The sequence below is a fragment of the Aethalodelphis obliquidens genome, unplaced genomic scaffold (genome assembly GCF_003676395.1).
Source record: "Aethalodelphis obliquidens isolate GAN/ISIS:26980383/991018 unplaced genomic scaffold, ASM367639v1 scaffold91, whole genome shotgun sequence".
In the NCBI taxonomy this organism is placed as follows: Eukaryota; Metazoa; Chordata; class Mammalia; order Artiodactyla; family Delphinidae; genus Aethalodelphis; species Aethalodelphis obliquidens.
In genome coordinates this window covers 6962301-6975723 of record NW_020838035.1, presented here as the reverse complement: position 1 = coordinate 6975723, position 13423 = coordinate 6962301, and the positions used below count along the sequence as shown (strand labels likewise).

General features: G+C 52.1%; 1 protein-coding gene across 7 annotated transcripts in view; it reads right to left on the bottom strand.

Moving 5' to 3' along the window:
- The window catches only part of SHROOM2 (shroom family member 2), a 134896-nt gene that overhangs the window by 47032 nt on the left and 74441 nt on the right, over window positions 1-13423 (bottom strand). For 4 of the 7 annotated variants that reach the window (XM_027095558.1, XM_027095557.1, XM_027095562.1 and 1 more), the window contains exons 3-5: window positions 12300-12431; window positions 2832-5079; window positions 1527-1624 (exon numbers count right to left, since the gene is read on the bottom strand). The exons of 1 other annotated variant lie outside the window; for it this stretch is intronic. In XM_027095558.1, the coding sequence (XP_026951359.1) occupies window positions 1527-1624; window positions 2832-5079; window positions 12300-12431 (2478 nt within the window). The remainder of the gene's footprint in view (window positions 1-1526; window positions 1625-2831; window positions 5080-12299; window positions 12432-13423) is intronic. 2 more of the 7 variants (XM_027095561.1, XM_027095563.1) reach the window with 2 other exon arrangements.

The following is a 13423-nucleotide window of genomic DNA, read 5'->3' as shown; positions in this document are numbered from 1 at the left end:
ACGCAGCCTGCCAGAGGACACAGCTGTGAGACAGGCAGCGTGGGGTCCCTCCCCCGTTCCCGTTGACCCCTTCGCTGCCGACAGTGCCGTTACCGCACACATGCACGCGCGCGCACACACACACACGGTATGTACATTAGAAGCCATGTGTTATGACTCTTCACAGCAGGAGAGCTGAACTCCAAGCAGCACATGCGTGCCTCTCTGCAGGATAAACGCCTGAGGGCTCCGTGCAGCGGCGAAGCCCGCGCCCGAGTGTGCGGGGAGCGTCCCCGCCGCACTGCACCGCACCGCACTACAGCACTGCTCGCACTCCCACGACGGCAGCAGGGCCCGGAAGTGGCTTTTGATAAAGAGGACAGCTGGCACTTGGCACGTGAGCTGCTCGCAATCCAGAGCCACGGAGCTCTGACTGTGCCGCTCAGACACAGCTCAGCTCTGTACGTGTGTTATTCACGGACCTTCCTCTCTCACCCGGGGTCTCTGGTCTTGGCCGTGCAGACTGGTAAGTAACTGCGACCATATCCTACACATGCACACACAGACCACCACGCCTGCTCCCTCAGAGCCACCGGCACTCCTGTTCAAGGCCAGCAACGCTCAGCTGACAGCCAAATGAAATAAAACCCCGTTACGTAAGGCTCTCAAAAGCAAGCAGTTAAACTGCTCATCTCTGGGACAGAATCTTCAGTTTTGAGGTTGGTGTTTAATTTGAGCGGCACACCAACTCCCAGAGATGCTCAAGGAACAGAAAGATATGCACTCAGCGACACTACTGTGTACAAATTTGCTTCCATTCTGCCATCAGCCCTTTTAAAATAAGATCGTACCCCAGTTCCTGCAGTGACCTACACTTCCCTCCCCCGCCCTCCTTGTGGACAAGGGTCCAGACGACAGTATGTATTTCACCTAAATTCCACCCTCACTACAGTGACACAGCTACACTGGACACACTGGAGAATCCGGGCACGTGACAGTGTAACACTGCTGCCATTCCATTCTTTCAGATGCTCTCATCCCCTCCTGGGGAGCCAACCGACTCGATTTCTATTTTAAAGCTCAAAATTAAGTCAGTAAATAAGGCCAATTGAGAAAGGCTTGCCCTCGTCCTTTGACCAACAATCCTTCCAGACAATGTGGATTTCCAGACCCAGCAACCCAGCCGTGCCCTCGACGTTAAGGCATCCCGTCAGATGGCCGCTCTGGATAAAGCATGTCATTCAAGCCACTACGCTAGGTTTCTCGTTCTGTGAACATAAAGAACTCCACTGTACGGAAAACACAGCAGCTGTTTTAAGAACCAAAACTGCCACGATGGCATTCAGAGCGTCCCCGCCCTGGGGATGCTTCTCCCGCTGGCAGTGGGGTAGGGCTGAGGGCTTGGTCCTGGGGACGCTGGAAGCTGAACCTGGTTCGTGGCCACTTCAGGTCTGGCGGAAACCGGACGCCCAAGCACTCACCCACCACAACGCAGCCCACCCCAAGATCTTGCCTTCTCAGTAACCCCGAGTCCAAGAGTCTCCTACCTTGGGGTGGGGCGTCCCTCCTCGGCCTGGACTGAGGAAGAAAGCTCTCTGCGCGCACCGGGGTCCTCCGTTTGCCGTCGCACTTCCACAGAAGCTTCCTGCCAAGGGTGGCACAATGAGACACCCGGTCACCAAGCCACCGCCTCCGAGACCTCTGTGATCACGAACCCTTCATTGTGGGTTCGTCCTGTGAGCCCGCACCACGAAGGCAGTGACGCCGCCTGCCGTCAGCCGGCCACGGGACCCGTGAGCCCGGCTCTCCAAAGCGTCTCACCAAAAAGACTCAACAAGACCACGTGTCCCCTTCGGCTCTGGGCAGGAAGCAGAACTCCTACGTGAGGGTCATAAACCTGTGTTGACACACTGGCCCCCAAACCCTCATCAAATCAAACCCAGCTGGTCACGGCTCCCTGCAGCGAAACCTCAAGCCCCGGGACCTGGAGTCTGGGAGCCTTGTTTCTTGACCGATCAAGCATGGAATTCTCAGAGGTCACACTGCACGGGGCATGGGCACACGGTCGCGGTGTTTGCAGGTCTTTCTGCACCAGGGGGCCACACAGAAACCTGCACCTGTCTTCACATGCGGACGTTCATTATTGTGTAACAAACCGATGGCTGGTTTTTCTTAAAAGAACCTCCATCTGATGCTGCAGGAAATCTTTTCTTTGAAATGTACAAATGCAGATGGAAGGGGGAGAAAAAGCAGAGAGAGTGGGAGAGGGAGACTGACTATGGACTTTGAGGTATGGATACAAATGTGTAGCTTTTCAGAAAGCTTCCCATCAACTTTCACCATCAAAACTCCTACTTTAAAAAAAAAGTGAAATAGTTTAACACACTGCATTTTCAATTACATTTGCCCCAGAACAACCTTTAAAAATATTTCACCACAAAAAGGGACTAAGAAGAAAACTAATAGCACAAGTGACATCAAGGTTGCCTTAAGCCGTGCTATAACGCGCCCCTTGTAATTTCAGAGGAGTGCTTGCCATTTTCTATCATCTCCCCCAATTTCTTCCCTTTGTATATTAAGGGCAAGCTAATCAAAGGGAAAGACCGCTTCAGCGAGAGCTGACAATGAGGCTGGGAACTCGAGACGTGGGTGAGAACAGGGCACTCGCAATTGTCATGCGTGTATCGCCTCTGTCCCCAGGTGCTGATACTAGAAAAGCTGGTGCACGTAAACGCTCAGACGGCTGGACACAAGTCACAACGGCAATGGGCCATGATGTCCTGGGGCTGTCCTATACGCACCTTAAGATGGGACTGCAGTGGCTCTGTCCTGGCTCCCTGCAGGACGCTTACCTGCTTGTAGAGGTCGGTCGAGGGCGACGACCGGGACCTTCCGTGGATGTACTGTGGCCTCTCGTGTTGGTCCAGACCCACGTCCAGGATGTTGTCTGCCGAGTGGTACCTCCCAGAACTCCTGGCTTCCGGGGCTTTCCTCTGTTCCCTCCACGAGGCTTGATACTCTGCAAAGGTTCCCAGCCTCTGAGGTGGGTCTGATCTCCCCACCTTTCCCTCCTTTCCAGGGCCCGCTGTCCAAGGCCTCTCTGGCTTCTCCTTGGGGAACCCACAGGGTGCCGGCCTCAGCCCCGACCGCTGGCCTACGGGCTTGCTGGTTTCCTCAAAAAACTTCCACCTGTCGGCAAAGGTGCGCACGGTCTCGTCGGGAGGTGCGCGGCGCTGGCGCGGGCGCTCATCCCCCGCGAGCCCCACCTCGTTCATCTTCTCGGGCTCGGAGTAGGACTTCAGTTTCTGCTCGGCCGTGAAGCGCCTCCGGCCTGCGATGCGCGGGCCGTGCAGCGCACCGCCGGCGCTCGAGGGCAGCCTGGCCGGGGCTGCCTCCCAGACGCGAGGGAGGGTGTCGGGGTCCGACTGGCTGGGCTCCAGGTCGCGGCGCCTAAACGACGTGGCCCTCAGGACGCGGGCCTGCGCTTCCTTCAGGTGGTCCTTATATGTGCTGGAGAAGGCGGCTTCCGGGGCGCTCCCTGCCGGCTGCACCCCCCAGTCGCGCGCCTCTGCCTCGGCGGTGGTCTCGTCCCCCTCCGCGGCGCCGGCCAGGGTTGCCGTGCTCCGGCTCTTCTGCAGCCTGGCTCGCCGCAGCTGGATCTCGTTCCTCAGGGTGGTGGCGAAACGGTCGCTCCTCCGCATGGGTTTGCCCGCCGGGGCCTCGGGTGGGGGCCTCTCCGGGGCGCCCTCGTGGCCGGCCTCGGGCCGGCGCGCCCCTTCCTGGGTCAGCGAGTGCAGCATGGGCGTCTGCAGGGGGCAGATCTCGCCGCCCGCGTGGCCCCACGCGAAGCCGCCTGCGACCCTCTTCACACTCGCCGTTTCCACGAGGCCGGCCGCGGGCGGTTCCTCGGCTCCCTCGCAGTGGACCCCGGCCTCCCTGTCCGCCGGCGCCACCCTCCCCCTTTGCCGGGCGCCCGGGGGCCCCTCGAGCCGGGGCGGGTAGCAGCGGGGCTGCGCGGCCGGGGCGCCGCCCTGCGGGCCGCGTCTGGAGGTCACGCAGTAGTAGCGGCTCTGAGCGCCACTGTCCCCCTTCTGGTCGCCAGCGCTGGGCCGCCCCACCGGAGCGGGGCTGTCATCCGGGAAGCGCTCAGCAGGCGGCTGCTCCCTGAGCCACGTGGCGGCACTGGGTCCCTCGTGAAAGAAGGGGCTCTCGTCGCTGGAGTGGCGCGGGTGCTGGCACGCGGGCGAAGGTGGCGGGCAGCGCACGTCCGTGCTGGACAGGGAGGCCTGGAGCCGGCTGGGGGCCCCCAGGAGGGCCCTGGCCCCGCTGTCGCACGGCGGCCACCCGCAGTCCAGGGGGACACCCGGCGCGCAGCCCGAGCTTCCGGCTCTCCTCCCGTCGCCCAGGCGCGCTGGTCTCTGCGGCTGATCGGCCGCTTCCGGTCGCCAGTCGCTGTGGGACTGAGCGCGGGTCAGGCCCGGAGGGTGCTGCGTGGTGGCCGCCTCTGAGAATGGAGGGCCCTGGGTCTTCTCGTGGCTCTTGGTGGCCGCAAAGCTGTCACTGCGGAGAGGGGGAGGGGGCGGAGGAGGGGACGAAGAGGCCTTCTTCTTATCGGGAACATACCAGACTGGCCCAAAACTGGACCTCCCGGAAGCAGCTAGCTTGGGCTCAGGGCTGTCCTCGGGCCTGGGGCTCCTGCTGCTGTCACAGGGGACCCTGGGGGGGAAGCACCCGAGCCTCTCGTCCACACACTGAGGGTCGCCGGCAGCCAGGCCCTGCCGGTCGCTGCCTCCGGTGGAGGCCTCCCAAAGGCCTACTTTGTAGAGGATGTTCTCAGCAGAGGAGGCATCCGCCTTGGGCAGGGTGTGGTCAGGCGTGCTGGAGCTGGTGGAAAAGGAGCCGTAAGCGGAGTCCCGCTTGCTTGGGCCGCCCAGGTGGTCGATGCTGCTGTTGGACTTGGCAGCCGAGAGGCGCCCGGACGGGTAGGACTGGGCAGGCTGGTCCAGGCTGTCCACACTCCCCAGGGAGCTGAAGTGGTCAGAGGCGCGCTGCAGATGCGTCTGCTCCCACAGGCCGCTTGACAGGTCCTGGGACGAAGAGCTAGGAAACAAGAACCACAGGCAACAGCGTGCTTTAGAGTCATGTTGCAACAAAGGGCAAGATGAGACAATGCACGTAGGAGCGGCTGGCCCTGGGCAGAAGGCAGCCACTCGTCCCGGAGCGAGACCCCTGGGTGCGGCGCGTCTAAGTTTTCCCATTTCAAAGAGCAGCTTTCCAAGGGCAGGCTGCAAGGACCGAGTCCTACCCACACGACGCCTGTCCCCAAACAGAAAACCTTCCACGCCGCGGTACATCTCTCAGCTCGACACCCACAGGCTGGACCAGGTCCAGAGCAGGCAGCAGCAGGCAATGCCCCTGTGAACACCTTCATCCTCAATCACCGGTTAAGTGTCGCAGATAGCAAACCGCAGCCCATGAGCTAAGGACGGCTTTTAGAGTTTTTTAATGGGGGCGGGGCGGGGCAGGGCACGGAATCAAAAGAGTACTTCCTGATGCGTGAAAATGATACGGAATTCCGATTTCAGTGCTCATAACTCGAGTTTGACGGGAACTCGGTCATGGCTGTGTGCTTTGCTCCCAACGGCAGAGCTGCGCGGCTGCCGCGGACACTGGCCCACCAGCCTGCGGTGTCAATCCTGTCTGGCCCCCTGCGAGACGAGTCTGTGGACCCCTGGTTGAGGGCAGGAAATGATTCATACTACGGACTGCTAACACAAAGAAAGCCATCAAAAGAGAACGATCTTCAACTTAAAAAGGCAAGTTCAGAGATAACATGACTTTTCCAAACCCAGATATTAAAATCACAGGCATACCTCATTTTGAAATGACGTATGCCTGTGATTTAATGAAAGCTCCAATGATGATTAGCATTTTTTAACAATAAAGTATTGTAAGACTAACGTATGTACTTGTTTTTTAGACATAGTGCTACTACTGCACACTTAAAGCTCTCAATAATGAAACTATTTCTCCAGGCGTGTTAAGTGCTTTCATTAAGTCATACGAGGGAGGCAATGACCGTTCCACGCCATGTCTGCAGAGGACAGACCAGGTACCCTTCGCAGAAACGGAGCATGGTCTTCTCCATCCTCCCACCAGTATTCCTGAGGGGATTTTTCCAGGAGATTCTAAGTCCAACCAAACATAAACAAAGCTAAGCACTTCTTCCACAGGGCGTATATGTTTCTTTAATCAAGAAACCACCAAACGGGCTTAATGAAATATAAGGCCCGCTTTTTACTTAAGTTTTACCACACGGAGGAGAATCTGGTTTTTCAAAAACACCCTGGACTCCAACTATTATAATCTCTTACGGCTTGAAACAGGTAATACTGTATTTAAGACCTATTTCCTTCACAGCAGACCAGTATTTACTGACAGCCGAAAACTCATTTTGAAATAGTTATGTTAGCTCCACACACACACACACATACAGACACACACAGTCACGCATACCACAAATATGCACACACGCAGATACACACACACACAGAGGTACACACACACACTCACACGTGCACTGGTGTACATACCCCACAGCCACACTACTGCTGTTACCATCATCCTTCTAATAGACCAGTGAAGACACTGGCCACTAGCCTCAGGTGACTGGACGCTCCACGTGGCCAGGAGGAACGTCTCCAAGCCAACACACCCATGGTGCTCTCCCATGTGTGCCTTGCATTAGCCCTTCTGACCCCAAAATGTGGGCTCCAGAGAAGCCAGGTTGAGCAGCGCCCCCCCCCCCCCGCTTCCACCAGCTCACCATTCTAACATCCTCTGTCTCACAGTTACCAAGAAACCACCAAGCCTGGCACATGGGCTGTGAAGCCCCCTGGTCTCCCCTGTACCTCCACACAGCAACCTGGGGTTTGGGGAGAGAGTGCTGGTGTTTAACAGAATTTCCTGGGGGAGCTTTGGCCAAAATACCTGCCCAGCAATAAGTAACGTGGTGGCTGTGGACACGTGGGGGACGTGGACAGCCATCCCACTCGGCTGGCCCAAAGGGATTCAGCCAGAAAGCGAAGCCTCCAGGCTCCTGACTTATCAGCTGGACAACATAAATGAGGAAGCACACTTGCCTGTCGTTTCTCTTGGTGTTTTATTTTTTGTTTTCAGGCATTATACACCTGCCTGCTCAGTGAAAAAATTTAGAGTCCTACCAGTAACGGTGTGTCCACGGCCTTTTCTCATCAGAAAAAGAACATCATTCTCAGGTCAAGAAAGATGCTATTTAAAACACAACAAGCCAAAATCTATAGGAAAAATCTATGGGACAGCAAAAGCAGTCCTAAGAGGGACGTTTAGAGCAACACAAGCTTACCTCAGGAAACAAACAAACAGCTCGAACAACTTAACCTTATACCTACAGGAACTAGAAAAAGAACAAACAAAGCACAAAGTTAGCAGAAGAAAAGAAATCATGAAGATTGGGGCAGAAATAAATGAAATACAGACTAAAAAGCCATTAACAAAGATCAATAAAACTAAAAGCCGATTCTTCGAAAAGGTAAACAAAATCGATAAATCTTTAGCCAGGCGCGTCAAGAACAAAAGAGGGCCCCAAATCAATAAAACCAGAAATGAAAACAGTTATAACTGATACCACAGAAACACAACCTAGAAGAAATGGACGAATTTCTAGGAAAGTACAATCTCCCAAGACCGAACCAGAAAGTAGAAAATATGAAGAAACCAATTACCAGTAATGAAACTCAATCTAAAAAAATAACTAAATAACTCCCAACAAACAAAAGTCCAGGACCAGATGGCTTCACCTGGTGAACTAATGCCTTTCCTTCTCCAACTTTCCTAAAAATTGCAAAGGAAGGAATGCTCTGAACTCATTCTACAGGGCCAGCATCACCCTGATACAAAAACCAGACAGAGCTATCACAGAAAAATAAAATTACAGGTCAGTACCACTGATGCACATAGATGAAAAGTCCTCAACAAAATAATAGCAAACTGAATCCAAAATATATATTGAAAAGATCATACACCATGATCAAGTGGAATTTATCCCAGGGATGCAAGGATGGTTCCACACCTACAAACCAACCCACGTGAGACACCACATTAACAAACTGAAGGATGAAAACATATGATCAGCTCAAGAGATGCAGAGAAAGGTTCTGGCAAAATTCAGCACCCATTATGATAACAACTCTCAACAAAGTGGGTATAGAGGGGACGTACCTCAACATAATAGAGGCCATCTATGACAAACCCACAGCCAACATCATACTCAACGGTGAAAAGCTGAAAGCATTTCCTCTAAGATCAGGAACAAGACAAGGATGCCCGCTCTCACCGCTCTTATTCAACATGCTTTTGGAAGTCTTAGCCACGGCAATCAAAGTAAAAGCAATGAAAGGAATCCAAACTGGAAAGGAAGAAGTCAAACTGCTGTCACTGCTTGCAGATGACGTGACACTGTACAGCAAGTCCCCTACCTACGAACCTTCAGGTTGAGAACTTCCAAAGACGGCAACACGCAGTCGCCTGTCCAATCACATAACTTAGTTCACGTGTCTGGCACATTGTCACGTGCGTGCATCCTCTACCAGTGGCTGTGCTTCTGTGTACCGTACAGTACTGTGCAGAGTACAGTAGTACAGTACCTTTATTTCAAGCGGGATCTGCAAGACGATGATTTCATTGAACTCCTTGCTGTGTAACACGAGGAGCTTACTAATGGAGACCTGACAGAACTGGAGGCCCAGAGAAAGCACAAAGAGGAACAAGAGGAAGAAGTAGCTGAAGAACCAAGGAGATTCACGATGCAGGAAACGGCAGGGGATTTTCTTTACCTGAGGAGGCACTGTTAGTTTTCGAGGCACAGGACCCAAACTTAGAACGGTACACAAAGGCTGCAGCAGCCGTTCAGAATGCAATCCAGTGCTACAGTGTCATCTATGACAAGAAGAAAAGTGCTACTACCAGGCTTCCCCGGTGGCGCAGTGGTTGAGAGTCCGCCTGCCGATGCAGGGGACGCGGGCTCGTGCCCCGGTCCAGGAGGATCCCACGTGCCACGGAGCGGCTGGGCCCGTGAGCCACGGCCGCTGAGCCTGCGCGTCCGGAGCCTGTGCTCCGCAACAGGGGAGGCCACGGCAGTGAGAGACCTGCGTACCGCAAAAAAAAAAAAAAAAAAAAGTGCTACTACCCAGACATCACTGGATCGTTTTTTCAAGAGGGTAGATAGAATTGAATCCGGCAAGGAACCAAACCCTGTGCCAGCAACATGAGGAGTGAGTGAAATTGCAGCTCCCCCTCTGTCTACTACGGCTGACGATCCTTCAGCTCTACACCTCCCACCTCCTCTCCCTCCTCCAGTCAGTAACTCTTCTGGCCTGTTCACTCGATGCCAGCCCCTGGATGCCAGCTACTGTACTGGACTACTGTACTTTTCAAGGTACTGTATTATAAGATTAAAAATGTTTTATTTTTTGTGTTTTTTTTTAATGCATTGTTTGTGTGAAAAGTATTATAAAACTCTTACTGTACAGTACCATATAGCCGACTGTGTTAGTTGGGTACGTAGGCTAACTTTGTTGGACTTAACGAACAAACTGGACTTACAAACGTGCTCTCAGAACAGAACTCGTTCATATGTAGGGGACTTCCTGTACATAGATAATCCTAAAGATGCCACCAAAAAACTATTAGAGCTCATCAGTGAATTTGGTCAAGTTGTAGGATACAAAATCAATACAAAAAAACGTGTTGCATACTAACAATGAACTATCTGACAGAGAAACTAAGGAAACAATCCCATTTACCACTGTATCAAAAAGAACTAAATACCTAGGAATAAATCTAACCAAGGAGGTAAAAGACCTACTCAGAAAACTGTAAGACACTGATGAAGGAAACTGAAGATGACATACACAGATGGAAACATATACCGTGTTCATGGACTGGAAGAATACTGTTAAAATGACCATACTACCCAAGGCAATCTACAGATTCAATGCAATCCCTATCAAAATACCAAGGGCATTTTTCACAAAACAAGAATAAATAATTTTAATATTTGCATGGAAACATGAAAGACCCTGAAGAGCCAAAACAATCTTGAGAAAGAAGAACAGAGCTGGAGGTATCACAATCCCTGACTTCAGACTATACCACAAAGCTACAGTCATCAAACAATATGGTACTGGCACAACAACAGACACATACAACAATGAAATAGAATAGAGAGCCCAGAAGTAAACCCACACACATATAGTCAATTAATCCATGACAAAGGAGGCAAGAATATACAGTGGAGAAAAGACAGCCTCTTCAGTAAGTGGTGCTGGGAAAACTGGACAGCTACATGTAAAAGAATGAATTAGAACACTCCCTAACACCATACACAAAAATAAACTCCAAATGGATTAAAGACCTAAATGTAAGGCCAGACACCATGAAACTCCTAGAGGAAAACATAGGCAGAACACTCTCTGATATAAACTGTAGCAATATTTTTTTGGATCTGTCTCCTAAGACAAAAGAAAGAAAAGCAAAAATACACAAATGGGACCTAATTAAAAGTAAAGGCCTTTTTTTTTTTTTTTTTTTTGCGGTACGCGGGCCTCTCACTGCTGTGGCCTCTCCCGTTGCGGAGCACAGGCTCCGGACGCGCAGGCTCAGCAGCCATGGCTCACGGGCCCAGCCGCTCCACAGCACGTGGGATCTTCCCGAACCGGGGCACAAACCCGTGTCCCCTGCATCAGCAGGCGGACTCTCAACCACTGTGCCACCAGGGAAGCCCTAAAGGCGTTTTTTTTAAAAATAAATAATTAATTAATTATGGCTGTGTTGGGTCTTTGTTGCTGCACGCAGGCTTTCTCTAGTTGCAGTGAGCAGGGGCTACTCTTCATTGCGGTACACAGGCTTCTTATTGGGGTGGCTTCTCTTGTTGTGGAGCACAGGCACTAGGCACGTGGGCTTCAGCAGTTGTGGCTTGCGGGCTCTAGAGCGTAGGCTCAGCAGTTGTGGCACACAGGCTTAGTTGCCCCACTGCATGGGGGATCTTCCCGGACCAAGGCTCGAACCCGTGTCCCCTGCATTGGCAGGCGGATTCTTAACCACTGCGCCACCAGGGAAATCCCGAAAATTAAAGGCCTTTTTTTTTTTTTTTCAGAGGAAAGGAAACCATCGACAAAATGAAAAGACAACCTACTGAATGGGAGAAGATATTTGCAAATGATATGACCAATGAGGGGTTAATATGCAAAATATATAAACAGCCCATCCAACTCAATATCTAAAAAAACAAACCTGATTTAAAAATGTGCAGAAGACCTGAACAGACATTTTTCCAAAGGAGACATATAGATGGCACATGGCAAGTGCTCAACATCACTAATCAGAGAAATGCAAATCAGAACCACAATGAGGTATCACCTCACAGCTGCCAGAATGGCCGTCATCAAAAAGACAACAAATAACAACTGCTGGTGAGGACGTAGAGAAAAAGGAACACTTGTTCACTATTGGTGGGAATGTAAACTGGTGCAGCCACTGTGGAAAACGGTATGGAGGTTCCTCAAAAAACTAAAAATAGAACTACTCTATGATCTAGCAATTCCACTCCTGGGTATATACCCAAAGAAAATGAGAACACTGATTTGAAAAGATACATGCACCCCAATGTTCATATCAGCATTATTTACGAGGTGAAGATTGGTATATCTTACACACACACACACACACACACACACACACACACACACAATGGAATACTGCTCAGCCATAAAAAAGAATGAAATTTTGCCATTTGCATCAACATGGATGGGCCTAGAGGGGTATTACGCTTAATGAACTAAGTCAGACAGAGAAAGACAAATACTGTATGATATCAGTTATATGTAGAACGTAAAAAAAGAAACAAACGAATATAACAGAACAGAAGCAGACTCACAGACGTAGAGAACAAATCAGTGGTTCCCAGTGGGGAGAGGGAAGGGCGACGGGGCAAGATAGGGGTAGGGGAGGAAGGGGTATAAGCTATAAAATAAATAAGCTACAAGGATATATTGTACAGCACAGAGAACGGAGCCAATGCTTTATGATACCTTTAAATGGAGTATAAGCTATAGAAATTTTGCATCACTATGTTGTACACCGGAAATGAATAATATCGTAAATTAACTGTACCTCAACAAAAACTAAAAGTGAGAAATGCACAATTACGACAAGGCAGGGAAGTCATGAGTGTGGCAGAAAGTGAAACCAGTTTCCCAGCCCGGCGGGAAAGGTGTGCCTACCTGGCGTGGTGCTGGCCTGGCCACAAGGGGCAGGAGCTGGTAGAGGGGAATGGAGATGCCGATGTCTCGGGGTGGCTGTCGGAGAACTTGGTGACGTGCCAGGAGTGTGGCCTCCAGCTCAGCTCAGTCCTCCTGAAAAAGGATGCAGATGGCTCAGGGACTTCACACCAAGGACAACTTCAGGCGAAGAAAGGAGTGGGAGGCAGAAACGATTCCCGGGTGATTTACTGCATCGCTGTCAGGTGCTTCCCACTGCATCTGGGCACCAACGCTCTTTGTACAGGTTCGTTACCGGAGAACATCCCCGGGCGAGAATCACAGGCCCCAGGATGTGAACCAGCCCTTAGGCTTCCAAATTTATTCTAAGTAAGTACATGAATCTTGCCCATGACCCCCGCTGCCCCACCCCCAAGACACAGCAGCATCTTCTGTCTGTCTGGTGTCAGTGCAACTTTGCACGGGCCCTTAGCCTGTTTAAGGAGAAGGCACTGGGCTGCAGAAAAGCTTGAGCTGGGTCCCGTGGAGTTTTGACTGTATTTATTTATTCACTCACTTCACTAAGTGAACACAGCTATCCTGCAGTTAACGGGGACTGGTGGACATGTATTCCTCTGAGCCTCCCAGAGCGTCCGAAGTCATCTAAGGGTTCCTGTCATGGGAATCACCACACCCTAAGACCAACAGGCTCCAGTCCATTCCTGCCAGGGCTTCTGAATGTGGCAGGAGCCTTCCCTGCCCGCCTCCCCACCGCCCCCACCATCCGTGGGTGGCTTATTAGGTTTTTGACCACACCTGCCCAGGTGTGAAACAGCATGTCCAGTTGGACATCCCTGCAGCCGACGTAGGAACATCCCAGGGCCTCCCGGGTAAAGCTGCTGCAGGAGCACATGGCCCATGCTCGCCCCTCCTCCTCCCGCAATTTTTTTTTTTTTTTTTTTGCTGTACGCGGGCCTCTCACTGCTGTGGCCTCTCCCATTGCGGAGCACAGGCTCCGGACGCGCAGGCTCAGCGGCCATGGCTCACGGGCCCAGCCGCTCCGCGGCATGTGGGATTCTCCCGGACTGGGGCACGAACCCGTGTCCCCTGCATCGGCAGATGGACTCTCAACCACTGCGCCAGCAGGG